Source organism: Heterocephalus glaber, unplaced genomic scaffold (assembly GCF_053883595.1).
Source record: "Heterocephalus glaber isolate CG9 unplaced genomic scaffold, H.glaber_assembly_v1.0 deba00001509, whole genome shotgun sequence".
Lineage (NCBI taxonomy): Eukaryota > Metazoa > Chordata > Mammalia > Rodentia > Bathyergidae > Heterocephalus > Heterocephalus glaber.
Window position 1 is genome coordinate 683,954 of NW_028258325.1, and position 21,371 is coordinate 705,324.

General features: G+C 51.7%; 1 protein-coding gene and 1 long non-coding RNA gene across 6 annotated transcripts in view; one reads left to right on the forward strand and one right to left on the reverse strand.

Moving 5' to 3' along the window:
* The window catches only part of LOC110349715 (uncharacterized), a 28,800-nt gene extending 11,763 nt beyond the window's left edge, over positions 1 to 17,037 (forward strand). Inside the window, exon 3 of one of the 2 annotated variants that reach the window (XR_015441236.1) lies at positions 15,295 to 17,037. This is a non-coding gene — a long non-coding RNA (uncharacterized LOC110349715). Of the gene's footprint in view, positions 1 to 13,597; positions 14,032 to 15,294 lie in introns of those variants that run through there. The other variant, XR_002395915.2, reaches the window with a different exon arrangement.
* On the reverse strand, positions 4,809 to 9,132 carry Spon2 (spondin 2). Of its 4 annotated transcripts, none has more exons than XM_004847453.4 (6): positions 8,983 to 9,132; positions 8,228 to 8,483; positions 7,390 to 7,613; positions 7,083 to 7,274; positions 6,281 to 6,455; positions 4,809 to 5,424 (listed from the first exon to the last, which is right to left on the reverse strand). In XM_004847453.4, exons 2-6 carry the CDS (start codon positions 8,445 to 8,447, stop codon positions 5,240 to 5,242), a joined length of 996 nt encoding a protein of 331 aa, XP_004847510.1. In that variant the 5' UTR covers positions 8,448 to 8,483; positions 8,983 to 9,132; the 3' UTR covers positions 4,809 to 5,239. The 4 variants fall into 4 exon arrangements, with proteins under 4 accessions (XP_004847510.1, XP_004847508.1, XP_021116098.1 ...); XM_004847451.3 differs by lacking the exon at positions 8,983 to 9,132 and adding an exon at positions 8,638 to 8,791; XM_021260439.2 differs by lacking the exon at positions 8,983 to 9,132 and adding an exon at positions 8,638 to 8,791 and having other exon boundaries at positions 4,809 to 5,443.
* Positions 17,038 to 21,371: the final 4,334 nt, after the last annotated feature.

Below are 21,371 nucleotides of genomic sequence, written 5' to 3' on the forward strand. Positions count from 1 at the left end.
TAGAGTGGTTAAAATACATTCCAGATGAGTCAGTCTTACCCCTTGGTACCACAGTGTATATCTCTAAGCAGTAAGGACCGTTGTGGGTTTGTTTGGGGTTTTTTTTCGCTAGGGAGATACGGGGGATTGAACCCAGGGTTTTTGCGCTGAGCTACCTCCCCAGTCCTTTTAAGATTATTAGTGATTGATTGATTGATTGAGAGAGACAGGGTACTGCCAGGTTATCCAGGCTGGGCTGGGACATACGAGCCTCCTGTCTCTGCCTCCCAGAGTGCTGGGATTTCAGGTGTGCCACTGTACCCAGCTATAAGGACTTTAAAAAATAATAACTACCATGCCATTATGGCATCTAACAAAATTAAAAATAATTCCTTACTGTTACCTAATCCCCAGTTGACAGTCAGATTTCCCTGACTTCTTTAACAGGTCTCTCTAGATGACTCACCTGTGTCAGTGTCCACTGGCTGCTGCGCCTGCTGATTCTCTTACTCTGTAGGGTATCCCTTCTCCACAGCCAGCCTTCTCTTCCAGGCTCACCTGGCTTGGTGTCCTCAGATGACTGAGCACACACTGCGGTGTGTACCAAGTCTCCTGGGGCTTGTGTCACCTACACCTCCTGATTCTAGAGCCTGCTGCTTCCTGGGCCGTGGGTGGCGAGGGTGAGCGAGTCCTTCATCCAGTTCACACTGGCACACAGAGCGCGAGGTTTGGTCAGACTCAGCTCAGCTCATGACAGTGGCCTCCCACTGAGGTCAAGTGTCTGCCATGCTGCTGCTTTGAGTGACCAGAAGCCCAGGAGTGGGCTCGGTCCTGCCACCTGACTCCACTTCGGTAGGGCCCCTCCCAGCCCTTTCCTGAGGGTTTAGCACCCATCCCTGCTCTCTCCTTCGATTCAGTACTTCCTGAGAAGCTCATGCAAAGAAAACCTGGTCACCTTGAAATCAAGGTTGTACAGGCTGCGTGCTTCTTCCTCTAATACTGTCAGATTTCACAGCAGTGTATTGTTTTCACAGCACTTCCTGTGGTAACCAGAGGGGCTTCTTCAAGGTGCCATTGTAATGCATGAATTTTAAAATTTAATGTTTTCTGATATATTACAGTTATTACTTTTAATTTTTAAATTGTAATTGATGCATAATTATACATGTTTATGGGGTACTTGTTATATTTCATTGTGTGATCATATCTGGGTAAATGGCATGTCTGTCAGATGTACAGTTGTCCTGAGAACATTTAAAATCATCTCTGCTAGCTGTTTTGAAATATCCAGGTAGTTGTCAACCATAGTTGTCTACTGTGATACGGAACATTAGAAGTCATTCCTCTTGTCCACCTATACACCTGGACCCATTAGCCATCCTACCTCTCCTCCCTACACGCTTCCCAGGCCTCACTAACTGCTGTTACTACCTCTGCTTCCTGAGATCAGCTTTTTAGCTTCCACACATAAGAAGGGACATATACTTGTCTTTCTGCACCTGGATTATTTCAGTTAACATATTGTCCTCCAGTTCCATCCAAGTCCTTTCTTTTTATAATTGAATAATGTTCCATTGTGTATATGTACCACATTCTCTTTACTGATTCATCTATCAGTGGACACCTAGGTTGGTCCACTGTTGTGAATAATGCTGCTTTAGTCATACAATTACAGATGTATCTTCAACAAGCTGATTTGTCCTTTGGCTGTATACCCGGTACTGGGATTGCTGGCTCACACGACAGCTCTATTTCTAGTTCTTTGAAGAAACTCCATCTGTTTTCTATAATGGCTATACTAATTTGCATCCCCACCAACACTGTGTGAGAGTCCCTTTTCTCCACATCCCCACCAGTATTTTTTGTGTATGTGTCTTCTTGATAACAGCCATTCTAACTGGGGTAAGGTTAATATCTCATTGTGGTTTTGCTTTGCATTTCTCTGATGATTAGTGATGTTGAACACTTTCATATATTTGTTGGCCATTTGAATATCTTCTTTTGAGAAATGTTAATTGGAGTGTGTGTGTGTGTGTGTGTGTGTGTGTCTGTGTGTGTGTGTGTGTTTGCTATTGAGTTGTTGGAGTTCTTTACCTATTCTGGAAATTAATCCCTTGTCAGATTGATGGTTTGCAAATATTTTCTCCCATTCTGTAGGTTGCCTATTTAATCTAGATTACAGTATTTCCTTTGCTGTACAGAAGCTTTTTAGTTTGTTGTAATCCCATTTGTCAATATTTCCTTTTGTTCCCTACGCTTTTGGTGTCATATCCAAAATATCTTTGCCCAGGGCCACGATATAGCTCAGTGCACCACGCCTGCCTGTCAAGTGCAAGGTCCTAAGTTTGATCCTGGTACTGGAAAGAAAAACAAAAAACTACAAAATATCTTTGTCCAGTCCAATATCCTGAAGCATGCCTCCTATATTGTGTTCTGGTAGTTTCATAAATGTGGGTCTTACATTTAAATCTTTGATCCATTTCATATATATATATATATATATATATATATGGTGAGATAGGGACTAGTTTCTTTCCTCTGTATGTGGAGTTCTAGTTTTTGCAGCATTACTTATTGAAGAGACTTTCTTTAATGTAGGTTCTTATCTTTATTGAAAATCAGTTGGCTATAAACAGGTATATTTATTTCTGGGCTATATATTCTGTTCCATTGGCCTATGTGTTTGTTTTTATGCCAGTAGTCATGCTGTGTTGTCAACTGGTTTGTTTTTATTTTTGTTTTGTTTTGAGACAGGGTCTCGCTCTGTAATTCAGGCTGGCCTTGATCTCATTATGTAGCCCAAGCTGGCCTTGAACTTGACAGTCCTCCTGCCTCAGCCTCTTAAGTGCTAGGGTCACAGGTGTGTGCCACCATGCCTGTCTCTACTGTTGCTTTGTAGAGTATTTTGAAATCAGGTAGTGTAATGACTCCAGCTTCCCCCCACTCCAGGATTACATTGGCTATTCAGGATTTTTTTTCCATACAAATTATTTTAGAGATGTTTTACTACTTCAGAGAAGAATATCATTGGGATTTTAATACAATTGCATGGAATCTGTACATTGCTTTGGGTAATGTAGATATTTAATAGTTTTCTTCCAATCCATGCACATAGGATGTCTTTCCATTTTCTTGTATGTTTTCTCTTCATTTTATTTTTATCAATGTTTTGTAATTTTCATGGTAGAAACCACTTACTTCCTTGGTTAAATTCATTTCCAAGTGATTTTTTTGGTAACTATTGTGAGTGGGATTGTTTTGTTGATCTCATTTTCAGAAATGTCATTATTAGTATATAAAAAAGGTACTAAATTTAGTATGTCACTTTTGTATACAACCTCTTGATTTTGTTTATCAGTTTTCACAGTTTTTGGTAGAGTCTTTAAGTTTTTCTGTGTACACAGCCATGTCATCTGTAAATAAGGATAATCTGACTGCTGCCTTTCTATTTGGATGCCATCTATTTTTTTCTAATCTTATTGCTCTGGCAAAGATTTCCAAAATTATGTTGAATAATGGTGGTAAAAGGAGAAATTCTTCTCTTGTTCCTATAAATACATAAACTATGTATTTGTCACTTATAGCCCTTCTGCACCCATTTTTAAATTTTTATCATGAAGGGATGTTGAATTTTAATCACACACTCTAGATCAGCCACCTCTGAAAAAGCCCCACCTCTGTATGACTGCATGAGGCTTTGGAGGAACATCTAGACACAAGCCATGGCACCACATAAACTCTTATCTTAGAGCCTGAAATTTTCAAGGATGACAGGACACAGGGTAGTGGGCAGTGGGCCTGGGGCCTGACTCTGGAAGCATCAGAGGTGGAGGGTCCTAGCTAGTTGAAACAGTAGTGTTCAAGGTTTCTAGGAGCAAGGAGGACACTTTCCAGGTCCAGGCTGTGGCAGGGCTGAGGGACAAGGCCATCCTCAGAGTGTCTCCCCTACACTGCCCAGTGCAGGCTCGGTGCAGAGCTGCTCTGCACTGCCGGAAAGAGCAAAGCTGGTGAAGGACAGGCAGCAAGCACCCTTTACCCATGGAGTGGCCTAGGAAGGTCAGAAGGATCTCCAGAGCTTGGACTTTGGATCTGGAAGGTCTCCAGGGGCACATATGTTAAAGTTGTGGTCCCCAGAGTGGCACTATTTGGAGCCTGTGGAGCCTTTATGCTGTGAGGCCTAACAGGAGGTCCTGGTGATGGGCCCTTGGGAGGTCCTTGTCACTGGGGACATTATCTGACAGGGATAGTGAGACCCAGGGCCTCTCCTCCTCCTCTCATCCTGTCCATGAGCTGCACCTCCCTTCAGCTTGATGTGCTGGCTCCTCACAGGCCTGGAAGCACTCAGTCTCTGGATGTGCCCCGAAACTTTCAAAACATGAGCCAAACTAAACCCGTCCTCTTTCCAAGTTGCTTATCTCGTGTGTTTTGTCACAGCAAAGGATGTTGACTAAAACCAGGGCACCTGTAGGTGAGGCCCCTGAGCTCAGATCCTGAGAGACAATGTTTGTGGCCCCATTAGCCATCCCCTGCAGGAGGGAGCAGAGCGAGGGCTGTGGCCACGGTGACCCAGTGCTGCTCCTGATCTGCAGTCACTCCCTGCCTGCAGAGTACGCCTGGGCCCGTGGGTGATCAGGCAGTGCTTCTGCTGACTGCCAGCTTCCGAAGCCTCAGCAGGGCTCCCCACAAGCCTGCTCCCCCTTTCCCACCAGGTGCCTGTCCCGCCTTGGAGATGGGACAGTGTCCTGGGCGCCTTGCAGTGTTTCTGTGTGGATGCACCCAGCGCCCTCTGCTGTCTGCTGTCCAGGGAAGGTGGGAGAATAGCCCCAGCATTTGTCGGGAACAGATGGCCTTTATTCAGATGCAGAAATCAATAAATGAAAGCGCCATATTTCCAAAACCATCCCTCTCGGTGTGTTTCCTGGGTGTCACCCAGCTTCAGTACCAGGAGCAGCATGGGGGCCACCTTGCCCCGGGGGAGGGGGTGCTGTGGTGGCCTAGGCACCAGGTCCGAGGTATTTAACAGTCTTGTGGGTGCAGGGCTCCTGGATGCGTCCTCTTGCCAGCATCACAGGCAGCCTTAGGAACAGCAATAAATTACAGGGACATGATGTAGAGCGGAGACTCATGGGCTCCATATTCCTACGCCTGCAGAAGGGACCTGTCGCAGCCATCACCTGGCTGCCTCCGAGGGAGGTCGTGCAGGACCCCCTGTCAGCCCTCGGCCTGTCCGCCTGGGAGTCCTCAGTGATCCAGACCTAGGTCAGACACAGTTATCAGGGACACACTCGGTCTCCTCCTCAAGGCTGGGGCAGGGTGTGCCATTGTTGGCAGGCTGCACAAGGACGTAGCGAGTTCTGCTCTTGACTCCCAGCTTCCCGCAGGGTCCATTGCACAGGCCCCAGGATGACCACAGGGACGCTTCACAGTCCAGCGGCGTTTCTGGAACTGAACCAGACACAGGGACCTGTCACAGGCACAGGGACAGAGGGGCCCCTGTGGACACCGGGGTCATGGAGCACAGGCCAAGCTGTGCCTCTCCAGGCTAAGTCTGCAGGGGCCTTGCGCTGGGCTGGTGAGGAGAGAGTGCCCCGCAGGAACTCTGGGAGGGGCGGTCTGTGACAGCACCGGGCCTCCTGCTGCCCTGACCTTCATAGTCTGCTTGTTTCTGAAGACCTGTGATAGTGGCCCCTTTGGGTATGGGGCTTGTGCCCCTGGCACTTCAATGTCATTGTTCCTTTTCCTGTATCCCGTTTCCGTTATATTTGTATATTTTAAAATCATCCACTTGTGGTTATAGTTAAATTACCTGCTAATTCCCATGTTTCTGTGGTACCCTTCAGACATCCTGGGTGCTAGGTAGAGAAGAGGCACAGCATGGTCCCACCCACCTAGTGGGAGCTCTCTGGGTGGGATTCTCCAAAATTCTCTGCCATTCATCACTCCATGATGGGGTCCCCAGGCCAGGCCAGCCAGCTCCATCCATGCCCACCCTGTCCTCTCTGTCACTCCCAGCCCAGGGGTGGGTTGATGGCCTCTCTCGGGCAGTCTGCCTGCAGGTGGCATGATGTGAGTTGATGTGGCTGATGCCACAAACATGTGACTTGTGTCTGTCTGTCCAGGTGGTGGTCCACTCAGAAAGGCAAACATCTGTGGTGGTCTAATGGTGGGAGCTGAGTTGGTCCACCATTGACCCTGAATGCCTTGGTGCTAGCTGGTGGGCTTCTCTGCCTTCTCCAAGCCCCATTGCTCTCCCTACCACCCACCTGCAGCACATAGGAATAGCAGATGTGGCCCAGGTTACCTGAGAGGTTGTCAGTGATCTCATTGCCCCTGCTGACCAGGTCTAGGGCAGGTGGGACAAAGGCCCTGGCGCTCTGCCGGAGCCGCACCAGTGTTACTCTGGCCATGGGTGGCAGAGACTTCAGCTTCGGGTAGTAGAAAGAATTTGCTGGGTGACTGGGCGAGGAGGATGTGATCTGAGGTAGAGGAGAGAAGGGTTGGCTCAGGGTCCAAGAAGCCCACCTGCATGTATGTGTGAGGCCCGATGGGCTAGCCCCAGTGTCCAGTAGGACAATGCGAGAAAGCAGAGCCCGGTCTGGGCTTGGAAAAACCCTAGGGTGTGTCCTCATCCAGCTCATTCACCAGATCTGGCACCACATGACCCCTGGCTCTTCCCCAAGGTCAAAATTACCACAGAAGGTCCTTGTTGTGAATCACTCAGGACACTGAGGCAACCTTAACAGCACTACTAAAGACACCCATGAAGGAAGACTCCAGAGCTGCTGCAGAAAGTGACAGGGACAATGAGCCAAGCGTGTCTGAAGTGAGGGGGTATTGTGAGGGGCATTCAGGCAGTGTGTCTTTCACTGGAATAAATATTTTAAATTTAAACATTTACTGTATTTATTTTTTTATCACACTATAGACACTGTCGACGACTGCCAGGCACTGTGGAGCGAGACCAGGAGGGGCTCTGTGCACCACCAGTGTGCCTCTTCTCCCTGCGGTGCTGGCCAGGCCCCACGTGGCTCCCTAGACAGAAGCCACAGGCTGTGCCCAGAGCCCCTGCCTCATCTGTCCTCAGGAGCCTCAGGTCCACCTACCTCGGTCACCGTGGCCTGCGGGATGGTCGCGAAGTTAGGGGAGGAGAAGGTGAAGCCACTGTCTGTCCCGGCATCATGTGGGTAGAGATCCAAGGCCACCTGCTCCTTCCAGCGGCCCCCTTCACACAGGTCCAGGCTGTCCACACCCACAAACCAGTCGGGGCTGGGGACAATGCGTACCACAAAGGACACCTGGGTACAGGAGGAGGCTTAGCCATGCAGCCGTGGGGCTGTCCCCCTCGTCAAACATGCACACACGCATACAAACGTGCACACACGCACACACATGCACGCCCACCGTGCTCACCAGCGAGTGCCTGGGGTGCACCTCCAGCTCTGAGGCCGTCTGCCCTGTGCCACTGGGGACAGCAGGGGCTGAAAACACTGCATGCACGCTCTGCAACTTCTCCCCGGCAGCCTCGATCTCCTTCATCAGGGCCCAGGCCTCGCCCTGCTCCACGAAGTCCCGCAGCCCATTGCTGGCGTACTCATTCTCCCTCCACATGCTGTAGTCAGAGCTGTGCGTTGTCCCTGTGGAGCCCCAGCCACGTGAGCTGCCACCAGGACAGGCGCCCCCAGCTAGCCACCCGAGGGAAACACCACATCCTCCTTCCTGAGCAGCAGCTCCCATAGCCGAAAGGCAAGGAGCCACACCCACCCCAGCCAGGGCACAGTGGTGACAGCCTGCGTCCACACATTGCTGGACACCTGGCTGGTGACAGTGAGCAGCCAGCCTTCCCCTGACAGTGGCCATCCTGCCTCCCCACACCCTGGAACCAGGGCAGCACTAGCTAGCGTACTGTAGGTGCTTAGCAAGCCCCCCCCCAATCCCTTCTCTTTCTCTGTACTGAGGATTGAGCCCAGGGCCTCCACACTAAGCTACATCCTCAGCTCTTTTATTGTTTTTTAGTTTGAGACAGAGTCTCACTAAATAACTAAGTCACTGAGGGTGGAGTCGAACTTGCGATCCATCCTCCTTCTTCAGCCTCCCAGAGTGCTAGGATTACAGGCGTGCACCACCACGCCAGCCTACAGATATTTCCTATGCTGAGGTGTGTTGGATGTGCTATGCTGTGTGGCTGTCAGGAGCTGTCGGGGGCCTGTGTCCTCTCAGCAGGGGAAGCTAGGGGCCGAGGGGGCCTTACCCAGCAACGAAGACCACTGTGCAGGCGGCCGGAACAGGGGATATTGCTTGGGGAAGGCTGTTTGGCTCCACTTGCCCGCAAAGGCGAGGTTGTACCTGGCCAGCGACCGTGCCGTGCATATGGACTCCCCGCCCAGCGGCTGGCCGGTGACACAGCCCAGGGAGGCCAGGAGCAGCGTGCAGACAGCCCTGTGCAGGGCAGTGGTGGCCGGGCTACCCATGGCTCCAGAGGGAGGGCTGCGTCACTTCTAGACACCCTGCCGGGAGGCAAAGCACACCAGATCGCCAAGCGTCCCGAGAAGTCCCGTAGAGCACAGGGCTCACCCGGTCTCACAGAGCGCCACCCCCACCCCAGGCCGCACCTCTGCCTGGTCCAGGCAGCTCGCTCGCCCCAGCTCTCGCAGCACTCACCGGGCAGCAGTGGGGTTGACAGCTGGCGCCTGCCCGCTGTTCCCCTAACGCCCGGCTGGCCCGGCCCAGGGAGAGGGGACTCCCAGAGCGGCTGGGCTCGGGCTCCCACTGCCGCCTGCCGCGCTGCTGTTCGCTCTCCCCGCCAGGCCGGTAGCCCCACCCCGCTTTGTCTTCCCCTCACTCCCTCCCCCGCTCCCTCCACCCACCACCCTCCCTTGCTCCTCCCTGCTGGGGGATGGGGTGGAGGCGGTCGCCTCTCTGAGGAGCCAGGCCGAGTCCCAGGGGCCCAGCCAGGGTCACGGGCCCTCGCGCAGGTGTGGCTGCAGCACCCCTTCCTGGCCGGACCTGCAGTGCGGGGGTGGGCTCTGGGCTTCAGCCGGACACCATCACCTCGCTCCCGTGGTGGCCTGAAGCTGCACAGGGCAGGGGTGTCCGTGCTTCCTGGAGGCATCGGGATCCGTCCCTCCTGGGGGAACTGAGTCCAGGTCGAGGGCCGGCCACAGAAAGGGACCACCCTCCCAGGACCCGTATTCGTGTGCTGGCAGCTTCTGAGGCCACCCCCACTGAGGCACTTTGGAGGACAGGGGCTGACTGAGGCCCCCACCACCTCCCCTGCTCGAGAGTCACTAGGAGATGCCACAGTTCATCGTGGCTCAGTGCCAGGAAATTGTTTCCAGAGCCCCTGTCATGGGGTCTGGGAGCTGTGGAGGAGGAGAGGGAGCTGTCTTGCTCAGTTGCCCAGCCCTCCCTGCTCGTTAGAATCCCCAGAGAACTTTTAAGCTAAACAAAATTCCTTCTGAGTTTTGGAACCCTGTCAGTGTTTCACAGACTCAGATGGAGAGAGAGAATAGATAAATCCAGCAAGGACTGAATGCCAATGAACCCAGTGACGTAACCTGCATTTCAAGTAAACACCACAACCACGGAGAAGTAACAGAGAACGCAGTATCCAGACTCCATTCCCGCGGCAGGCGGCTCTAGGTCTGGAGTTTGGGCCTCTGGTCCCACCGCCTCTTTCCACTCTTCAGAGTCACCCAGGACACGCAGCCACGTGTGTGTGGATTCCTTCTGTTGATGCTTACCATAATCTGAGCACGGGCTCAGAACACTCACTAATTCACTTAACGCTAACCAAGTAGGGTTATTACATGCTAACATGTGTGGCATGTCTTATTAAAAAGCAGCTGTGTGCTTCAAGATAAAAATCCTTAGAACGAGGGCCTGGATTTGTACAGCTCTTTTCATTGTTGTGCCCCATGCCTCTGTCCAGTGCTCGGTAGGCTGTGTGGGGACAGTGCAGCTCTGCGGCAGTGTGGGAGGGAGCGAGCTGCTGCCTTATCAGAGGAGGGTGGCCATAGCCCTCAGCAAGTTGTGCTCGCTCACAAATGACAGCACTTCCTTGTGCGCCTGGCTGTGGGGGCACACACGCACTCACATGTGTACATGCAGCAAATTCATGTATTCAACAGGTGCTGAGCACTCCTGCCTCTCAGAGATGGGGACACAGAAGTAACCCCAGGGGACCCAAAGCTGTGGGATCTGGGAGGAAACCAGGTGTAGACTGAGCTCTGCTATGCAGTGCATGTTTGGTTAGTGTGTTGACACTAGTGCCCAGGTCCCCTGAGGACAGGGCCTTCCTGGAGGTCGCCCCACAGACACTCCCTGAGCTGGTGTCCAGGGCAGTGCGAGTGGTCCCATGGGCCAGGGTCCACAGGGCCAGTACCTCACTCCTGTCTTCAAGCTGCCCACAGCAGCAGCCCCTGCCCCCTACCCTCCTGTCCTGCTGTGCGTCAGGACGCCCTAAGGCCTTGGCAGATTTCAAAGGCAAGTGTTCACCCAGGGAGTTGCTCAGCGTGGCCTCCCGCAGAGCCCTGGGGAGCGCTCAAGTTCCTGCACAAGCTGGCACTGCAGGCTGGCGCTGGTCATACCTGGTCCTTGAGAGGGGCCCAGGGCCCACAGTGCTCTAAAGGGCTGTTGGGGCTCCAGCCAGGACCCTGTGGGTCCCAGACAGGGAGGGGCCCTTGCACAACAGTGGCTTTCAGGACATGGCCTGTGCCTCAGGGCACCGCTGACTCAGCCTGGAGCCTCCCCCCCGGACACATTTAGAACCCCCAGAGCCACGCCCACCACAGGCACCGTCTCCTTGCTTGCTCCGCAGACTTGTAACCTGGGCCTGGTTCCGGAGGAGCACCGGTCTCTGTCCACACTCAGCCCTACAGGCCGCTCCCATCTGGCGCCTCAATGTCCCTGGAATGGGGCCGTGTGGTCTGGCTCTCTGCTTTCTGCTCCCTGACTTCTCTCGGCCCTCACAGACCTCCTGGAGCCCTGCACTTGCTCGTGCCTGGGGCCTTTGCATTCGGAGATCCTCTTCCAAGACTGCTCTTTCCAGGTGTCTTCTTCCTGCCCTGAGGTCTTGGGGAGAGCCCTGTCAGCACCCAACCCAGAGGAGCTCCTGGCCCCCTGCACACTCAGCATTGGGCTCCATCCGGGATCTGGGAAACCCAGCCAGGGCCAACAGACAGGGATTTGCTGCAGGGGATTAAGTGGCCTGCAGAGTCACTGCTGGTTGAAAGCCACCTGGACTGGGCTTCCAGGGCCGCACAGCAGCCCAAAGTGCTGAGTTGGCCCCAACCCACCTTCCCAGGCTGCTCCTTCCTGTACCTCTGACCCAGACTGAGTTCTGCATGCAGTTCTGATTCAGAACCAGAAAGCTGGAAAATGGGGTGTGCCTGGGGAGCTTCAAAAAATTCCAACCTACTCTTGGGGATTTGAAGGCTACATACATCCCCGGGGCTGTGCAGATGCCCGGGCAGCCCTGAGCCACCCTGCACTCTCCCCTCTGCCTGGCCTTGGGCCTGCAAGCAGGAGTGAATGCTAGAGCCGAGGAGTGCACTGCCCAGTGATGTGCCAGAGATAAGCCTGCCATGCCCGCAGAGCCCCACAGACCTGGAGACAGGCTCCACAGTTGAGGAGAGCTCTGTCTGATAATGACCCGACTGCTGAGTTAACCAAGGAGAGTCTGGCCACAGCTAGGAAAGAATACAGGTTTTACAGAATTCAAAAAACAGACTACAACAGGCAACAACAGCAACAAGCCCTGGGAGGGGAGAATCTAATTACAGTTACCACATTATATTATTCGAAATGTTCAGTTTTCAACAAAAACATGAAGCGGGCAAAAACAGGGACGTATGGCCACCTGGGGAACACAGCTGCCTGCAGAAGCCCTCTGTGGAAGCTCAGGTGCTGGACACGCTGGACAAAGACTGTGTGCCCAAGAACTCCAGGAAGCTGTGGGTGTCTACGCAGTGAGAGCGTGGTGCTCACCAAGCGGAGATGCCAGTGAAGGGCAAAAGCTGCAGAGGAGAACCAAACTGAAAACCCAGGGTTGCAAAGCATTGTAACTGAACTGAGAGCTCATGGGAGATTTGACCAGATGGAATAAATAATCCACCAAAAGGAAATAGGTCATTGGAATCATCCAATCTGGGAAGAACGTTATCCTACACACCCACACAGAGACCCACACTGAGTCACATCAAGGGCTCCTCAGTGTGGATGAAGGCCTAGCTTCACACCAGGAATCATGGGGCCAGGAGGCAAGGGGCGACATTTTCACAGTGCTAGGAAAAAAGAATGTCATCCAAGAGGTCCATATGTGAATGGTCAGCCCTTTGGAAATGAAGACATTCCAGGCACTCAAAACCAGAATTCTTCATGAGGAAGCCTGCCCCACAAAACCACTAAAGGGAGAATTTGAGGTTGAAATGAAAGTGTGGCCAGTGAGCCTAGGGTTCATTTCCTTGATTCAGATGAAAATCGTGATGTCACCAGGTGACACCAGATATTGCTAGATTGTTGACAGTTGACACAGGCAGCTGCTGGCTACTGCTACTGCCAGACAGCCAATTTACAGGACTTTTGGGTCCCACACTGCCCAAGATAAATCATAAGCAGGTCTGCAGGTCCCCAAATGAGTCTTCATTTTAATTAACAGGGCCTGTACTGCAGCACTAGGGGGGCAGTGCCCTGGAGGGAACCCTCCTAGACTGATGGGAGAAATGGCTGGGGAGTGCTGCTTATACAGCAGCTGCAGGCCTGTGATTGGTCCAAGTGCAGGCCCTTGATTGGTGCAGGGCTCCAGGACAACCTTCAGGGGGTGGGGCTGGAGCCTGAGACTCTTCTATAATGGTCACTCTGGGGTTGGGATTATTAACAGTGGGCCAGATCCTTCCTGCCCTGGCCTTAGCCATGCCAGGGCGCCACCTCCCTTCCCCAGAGGCAATAGCAGCATCTGAAGTGGGTGGGGGCGCGGTGCTGACTATGGAGCTGTAATGGTGTTTGAGTGGAACGGAAGAGGGTGGCTGCTAGGTCTCCAGGGGGGACACCAAGCAAGTTGTCCCAGGTCATTAGGAGAAGAAGGGGAGCAAAGGGGAGTGAGGGAGAGATGTGACAGCCACCAGCCAAGACACAGCCCTTTTGGCTGCACAGGGAGTGGAGTGGGGGGTGAGAAAGCCAGGCACTTTTCACCTGTCTCAAAAAGACACGGGCAGTTTTCCAAAGCCACATGAAGGGAGAAAGCAAGTCAAGGGAGTGGCACAGGTACATGAAGGGAACACAGTGGGCAGAAGGTGCAGGGGGCCTATCTCTCTGCCCCTTTACAACCTGCCCACAGGACCTGCTGAGGCCGCTGTTTGGGATGCTGGAGTCTGGAACAGCCACATTCTGCAGTCACCACTGCCCATCCCCCTCCCCCAGCCTCCTGCAGGCAGCCACACACACCCCTGGAGGAGGTGGCACTGGCCCACAGGAGCCAGGGCAGCAAGAGAGGACCCTGTCCTGCACACATCCAGGATCGCCCTGTGCAGAGGCAGGTGGCCATCCCCATACCTGCGTTTCCAAGGGCTGCTCGGGCCAGTGCCCTGCCTCCCCTTTTCAATTTTCTCTTTTTCACCTTTAGGGAGCCGGACATGAAAGACTGGGCAGTTCAAGAGGAACCCCATATGCGGGGAAAGCTAAAAAATGACATTGGATCCCCACAGCCAGAGGCAGACTCAGGAAAGACAGAGAGGACCTGGAGCTTGCACCAAGGGCTGACCCTGGGCTCATCACAGAGCCCACTCACAGGCAGTTAAACAGAACAACACAGTGACAATGGGAACAGCGCACACCGTGGGCGAGGGGGAGATCTGATTCCTAGAAATTATGACATTGATGGGTTACAATGTCCAGTTTTCAATAAAAATCTCAAGGCCTAGAAAGAAACAGGAATTTATGATGCATTTAAGGGGGGAAAAAAGTAGAAACCATCCCTGGAAAAGAGCAAATGGCAAATCTGCTGGGCAGGCTAAAACAACTGGCCTTGGAGATGCCCAGGAAAGATTTGGGTGAGGCCAATGGCATGATGAATAAACAGAATGCAAATACCATAGAGATGTAAAATCTAGAGAGAAAGCAAAAAGAACTTCTGGAGCTGAAAAGTACAGTAATGAAAATGATTTGAGGGCCAGGGATTTAGCTCAGTGGCTTCACCGCCTGCTGCGCAAGTGCAAGGACCCGAGTTCGATCCCCGGTACCAAAAATAAAAGGAAGAAAATGATGGAGCAGACAGAAGTCAGACATTATACCATGGCTGAAGGCATCTGACATGCTCAGGGCAGTCCTGCAGGGCAACGTGACAGGACACAGATGATGACTTGGAGCTGGTAAGAAATGAAGCTCTCAAGACAGATAACACGTGGACCACCAGGAAAGTTGATATTGTGACAGAGGCCGAAACTCCACCTCTTCGTAGTCTAAGTGACTGAGAAAATACATTAAAAAACAATTGTTAGGCCCGGGGATGTAGCTCAGTGGTTTCGCCACCTGCTGCGCAAGCACAAGGACCCGAGTTCGATCCCCAGTACCAAAAAACAAAACAAAACAATTGTTAGTCCAAAGATAATATTATTGTAACTTTAGTTTGTTATTCCACATTTCATTTTGCACGTAAGAGTCTAATACATTTTAAAGAATTAAGTTATTTTTGAGTACACAGCATATGGAGATCTAATTTGTGGCATCAGCCACTGAAAGAGGCAGGGATGGTTCTTTAAGACAGCAGAGTTTTGATGTCATAGAAGTTAAGCTGGTATAAATTCAAACCCAAGTGTTATAGTTTTAGGGTGTTAATATAATCTCCATGGTAATCACACATAAAATAGCTATAGAATGTACACAAGGAAATGAGCACAGAACATGAGCCTGTCGCTGAAAAAATCAGCTACCCACAAAGACAGTAATGTAAGACAAGAGGTACAGGAGAGCTGTAAGGCTAGTTGAAAACAGGTTGTAGGAGGGCTAAAGTAAGTCTTTCCTGCTGATATTCCTGTAGTGAAATGGACTAAACTCTGATTAAAAGGCAGAGCTTCATGCCATGGATAAAACACATGTTCCAATTCTTTGCTGTCTACAACAGATTCATTCAATCCAGAGACACAAGCTGGTTGACAGCAGGCAGAGAAGGTATTCCATGCACATAGTCACCAGAAGAGAGAAGGGTGGCCACAAAACGGGCTTTAAAGCAGGAAAGAGTATAGGAGACAAGTACATTATATTTTAATAAGAAATTCAATGTAGCAAAAAGAATAATTGCAAACATTTTATGCCCATTTACAGACCATCCTGTGCTCTCTTTAGCAGCACATACACCATTTACAGACCATCAAAATACATGAACCAGAAGCTGACCAGATGAAGGGAGAAGCAGCAGTTCCACAGCAACAGATTTCAGTACACTCTCTTGGATAATGGACAGAACAATCAGCCAGAAGACGAGTAAGGACACAGAGGACATAAACAGCACAGTGAGCTAATAAGATCTGCAGACCCAAGCAGCTCACACCCAGCCCCTTCCCCAGCACCAGGCGTTTTTCAGTCAGAACCTGTGTTAGGAAAGGGGTTGAGTCTCAGTAGATCTCACAGAGGAGGTGCATGCAGTGTCTTCTACAAGGGGATGAAATTAGAGTCAACACAAAAGTGAAGCTGGGAAACACAAATTTGTGGAAATTAAACCACACTTATACAACCAGTGGGTCAGAGAAGAAATCGCAGAAAAAGGAGAAAATACCTGGGAATGAATGGAAATGAAAATACAGCTACCAGAATTTATAGTCAAAGAAGGGCAAAGGGAGAAACTTACAGCTATAAACACTTGCATTAAAAAATAACAAAGAGGGGCTGGGGACTTAGCTCAGTGGTTTCGCCACCTGCTGTGCAAGCGCAAGGACCTGAGTTCGATCCCCGGTACTGAAAAAAAAACAGCAAAGATTTACAATCAGCAGCTAACCTTACAACTTAAGGAATTAGAAAAGGAAGAACTAACCCGAAAGCTAACAAAAGGCAGGACACTAAAGATTATGACAGAGATCAGTGAAATAAGAGAAAACAAGAGACAAAGGCAAAGGAACCAAAGCTGGTTCTTTGAAAAAAATCAACAAAATTGACAACTTGCCTACTAAGAGAGGAGACTCCAATTATAAAATCGGTGATGAAACTGGGGCATTGTTACCGATTGTACACGAATGGAAAAGATCAAAGAGAACTGTGACAACCGTAGGACGATGAATTGGATGATCTCAGTGAAACTGACAAATGCAGAGAAACCCCAAACCTGCCAAGAAAGACTAAACGATGAAGAATAGAAAATCTCTACGAGACTGTAACTATCACAGAGGTTGAGTCCGTAACAAAAAGTCTCCCGTCAAAGAAATTCGCTGTGTGGCTGTGGTGGAGCACACCCGTGGCCCCAGCACTTGGGAGGCGAGAGGATGGGCAGGAGTTGGAGAGGCCAGCCTAGGATATACAGCGAGAATCTGTCTCAAAAAGCCAAAAACATTCAAATTTAAATTTAAATTTAAAAAAAGAAAAGAAAGAAGAAAATTCTCCAGCCCCAATGGCCTCACTGCTTCACTGCTGAATTCCACCACACATTTAAAGAAGTAGTACTACTACTAAAATTTTTCCAAAAATTTGAAGAAGGAACACTTATTTTATGAGGCCAGAATTACCCTTATGCTAAAGCCAGACAGAGACACTACAAGAAAAGAAAACCACAGACCAGTGTTCCTCATGCATACACATGCAAAAGTCCTCAATGAAGCCCTAGTAAACCAAATCCCACAGCACGTGAGGGTTACACAGCATGACCAAGAGCAGCTGGTGTCTGGAATGGTGAGATGGCTCAGGCAGCGTACGGAGACAGGTCAGTGTAACCCATCGCATTGGTTAAATGAGGAAATAACTCACATAGTCTTCTCAATTGGTGCAGAAAAAAGCATTTAACAAAATTTATACTTTCAAATAATGGCAGCACTCTTGGCAAACTAGGAATAGGAGAAAACCAAAATAAAAAGTTTGATCAGAAAATATACATCATGAATGTTTAATTTTTAAAAAAAACTATTACAGTAAAAGACACATTGCCATTTATCTCTCAAAACATTCCCTCTTGCTTCAAACACACTAATCCCATTGTTCTTTTTATAGAGATTGCATTGACTCCATAGGTAAACCATAAACCTCTTTGTGTGTGTGTGTGCGTATATTACTGGGGGTTGAACCCAGGTCCTTGTGCATGCCAGGCTAGCCTCCACCCTTGAGCTACATCCCCAGGCCTCCTTTATCTTGACACAGGGTCTTGCCCTGGCTGGCCTCAAATTTGCAATCCTCCTGCCTCAGCCTCCCAGCTAACAGGAATAAGAGATGTGTGCCACTATGCCTGGCCTATAAAACTCTTGAAAGGACAGACAAGGCAAAGCTTCACAACATTGGACTGACAGTGATTTCTTAGGAAATGAAAAGCACAGTGGATTTCGTGAAAATAAAGTATGTGTGCGTAGAAGACAATATCAATGTAATAAAAAGGCACTCATGGGCCTGGGGCTTTAGCTCAGCGGTGCCGCCACCTGCCTCTCAAGCGCAAGGTCCGGAGTTTGATCCCCAGTACCAAAAAAAAAAAAGGCAGCTCACAAGATTGAAGAAAATATTTGCAAGTCATATTTCTGATAAAGTATTAATATCCATAATATATCAGAATTAAAACTCAACAACAAAAAGCTGAAGGACACAATTCAAAAATGGGGAAAAACTTAACAGTTGTTTATCCAAAAATGATACACAAATGGCCAATTAGCACATGGAAAACTTGGCTGGAAGGCTAACGCAGAAGAATTACAGATCAAGGCCAGCAGCTTATGTCTCAAAACAAAAAATTTAAAAAAGCTGTGGATGTAGCTCAGTGTAAAGGCCCTGAATTCAACCTCCAGACTGAAAAACAAAACAAAACAAAACAAAACAAAACAAAACAAAAACCTTATCACGAGTATAATGTAAACCCAAACCACCACAAGATGCCTTCTCACGCTCATTAACGTGTCTGCTAGCAAAACACAGAGAGTAACAAGCGTTACAGAGAAGTGCAGAGCCTGGGCCCGGTGCACTGCTGACCAGATGCAAAATGCTACAGCTGCCCCTCTCCTCAGCAGCCCCGCACTCAGAGGGGAGCACACAGGGCAGCTGGCTCCTCCCCAGAGGAACAGGGCTCAGCTCCCTCCCAGCCCCGTGTCACCAGCCCAGCGTCAGCCCCTGCGGACTGGGACACTCCCTCGGGACCTCCCAGCTCCGCCCCGTCCACCTTCGGCTGTGTGTGGAAGCCAGAGCAGGAAGCCCCTGCTTCCCCTGGCCCTGCTTGCCCTGTGGGTCCACAGGTTCTGGGGACAGGTGAAGGTGGCTGCAGGGACAGCCTGGGGGACAGGCCCCTCTCCTCAGCTCTGTGCCCAGTGCAGCCAGAGCCCTGGGAAGACCCTCCACCTGCCCCCCGCCCTGGCTGGAAGCAGCTCCGGCCTTCCCTGTGGCCTACTTCTGGAGCACAGTGGAAATGTGGGTCGGCGCTTGCTCACCAAGGGCTAGAGGGTGTGGAAGGAAAAACACCGAGCAGCTGCTGGCCTCGGCCTGGCCTGGCCTCGGGCTGTCGTCACATCTGGGGGGCTGTGGGGATGGCCTGTGTCCGCTCTGAGGCCTTCTCTCCTAGACGGGCCTGCCGCCTCTCAGGAGCCTCAGCCTGGCTGCTCTGGGCTCCTTGCCCACCCCCAGGTCCACGCTGAATCCAGGGTCTCCCACCCATGGGACCCTCCTGCTGTCCTGTGGCAGAGCGGACAGAGCCTGGCTGCCAGGACTGCCCTACATAGCGGCTGAGCCCATGTTCCCTGAAGACTCAGTTCCCCTTCCTTCTAGGAACTTTAAAGCATGGAGTGGAGACAGTCTCCTTGTTGGAAATAAGAAAGTCCTACCTCCCCCAGCCACCCACAGGGAGAGTGAGCAGGACCAGTGCTGTCCCCCAGCACCCCAAGGCGTGCTAGGGCCCCCAGGCAGTGCCAGGGGTCGGGGGTTCCGGGGGCCAGCTTGGGGAGGCAAGAGGACAGGCTCCCAGCACACCAGGCCTACCGCCGAGGGCCTCGGAAAAACCCGTCCTGAAGTCCCTTGGCCAGAGAGAAGCTGGTCCCTGAGTTTCGCACTTCAGTGCCAAGCTGCCTGGCGGGAGGTGGACCCAACTGCATCCTTCTGCTGCACCGAGTGGCGGTGACATTGTCTCACACAGCCCCCCGCCAGGCACGAAGGCCTCGACGTGAAGCCTGTGGAGAGCAGCTGGGCTAGGGCAGCCAACTTCCCGTGGCTGACAACAATACTGAGGGCGCTGGTCACTGCCCAGGGTCGCCCCTGGACTGGGCATGGAACAAGCCGGCTGTGGTCTCCCAAGAGCCGCCACTGCCAGGACCCTACCCAGTGAGTGCTCAGGAGGGACATTCAGGATGGCTCCTCGGACAGCTGCACGGACTGGCTGACACCTACATCATCCTCCCCACCATGAGGACCGCCCTACGGGAGGCAGCACTGAGGCAGGCAGTGTGCACCCCTTCTGCAGGTGAAGTCAGTGATCTGCGCTGGGGTCCCGGGGCTGACACCAGAGCAGACAGACATGGGGCAGTGGAGGCCAGGGCTGCCGCTCTCCCTACCTGCCCACACTTTCTCTCCTGTGCAGCCACAAAGACCCTCCGTGAGCCTGGTACCCATACCCTTCCGAGGTCCCCAGAGCCTGCCTGTGCTCTGGGGTCACGCATAGCTGTGTGTCCTCAGGAGGCTGCCGTAGCCTCTCTGGATGTAGGTGCTGCTGGGCTCTGGGGTGGTGAGGCCCCCGTCAGGACTTCCTACCTCCTTGACACGTGAGGCAGCTGTGGGACAGTGCACCTCACGGTGCTGGCTGGGGGCCCACAGAGACGCTGCAAGCCAGTGAGGCACCAGCAGGATCAAAGGAAATGATGCCAGAAGGGCCGGGCTGAGCACCACACCCTCCAGGCCCTGAGGCCCACCCTCCTCTTTGAGCTGTGTGCCCCACTTGCTGGCCAAGGAGCAGGCTGCCCCAGGGTGGCCATCTCTGGCCCCAGTCGAAGAGGACAGGGAATGTCATCCCTGGACCAGGCATCCACACAAGCCCAGAAATAGCACCTGCGAGTGTGATGGGAAACAGCAGAGCAAGGTCACCCACACCCACCAGGCGGAACAGAGGGGCCAGCTTCAGACCAGAGCCAGCATAGAGGGCAGGCGAGGCGAGGGGCAGCAAGCACAGAGCCCCATGTGCATCAGATGTGGTGTCACTCAACAAGACCGAGACATAAGCCCCAAACTTCTGCGTGCCAAAAACACAGGAGCTAAACACATAAAGCCAGCTAGAAGGCCGTGCCCAGCGAGTTTCCATGGTGGACCCTGGGCCAGCAGGGTCCCATACTGCAGATGGCAGTGCACACGTTCCTCACCAGGAGCAGGCAGGCTCTTCATAAGCCGGTGTCTGGGATATACCTGGCTGCAAAGAAAACCTCAGTGGACCAGAGAGTAGAATAACAGATACTTCAATCCTTCCACCTGAGCGAGGTGATGCACACCTGTAGCTCCAGCTCCCTGCAAGCTGAGGCAGGAGAGTTGCAAGCTTGAACCCATTGCGGGCAATTTAGTAATTCAGCAAGACCCTCTCTCAAATTTTAAAATAAAAATATAATCCAACAAAATTTAAAATACAAGCAATCACCATCGCCCCCTCCCAAAACTCAACCACCCCGAAACTGAGGACGCTTAGACAGGTTCGTGTCCGATCACGGCACTTGGGGACACGGTGGAGACCCCAGGTCTTCCCAGAGCTGGGCTCTGCCGGCATAGCACACAGCACCCCGCAGTCACTGTCAGAACGTGAGGGCCTCGTGTCCATCCTTAGGAGACAGAATGAAACAGTAGGATGCATTATAAAAGGCAGAAGAAAGTATGCGAAGCGAAAACGAGTAAAAGGAGAAATGGCTGGGGTTTTCCCCCTAAAATCAAATAGGACTGGCCAGCCCTGCCCAGAGCCTGGTGGAGGATTTGTCCACGTTGAGAATGCTCGCATGGATGCTAAGATACCACATATGCTGTGGGACAGGAAGGGACCCACTGCTGCATGCGGATCCAGGCTTGGAACCAAGACTGCAGAAAGCAGGCCATTTTCTAGTGGCTATAAGCTGCCAAAGTGACCTTGAGTCTGGGGAAAACATGACTCAGTGAAGACGAGAAACTGAAAAGGTGATTCTAAATGAACCAGCGAGGGAAGCCACCAGGAACAGATGTTCGGATCAACTCTGGCCTAACCTCGCGCTGGAGGAGTCCTTCCAGCG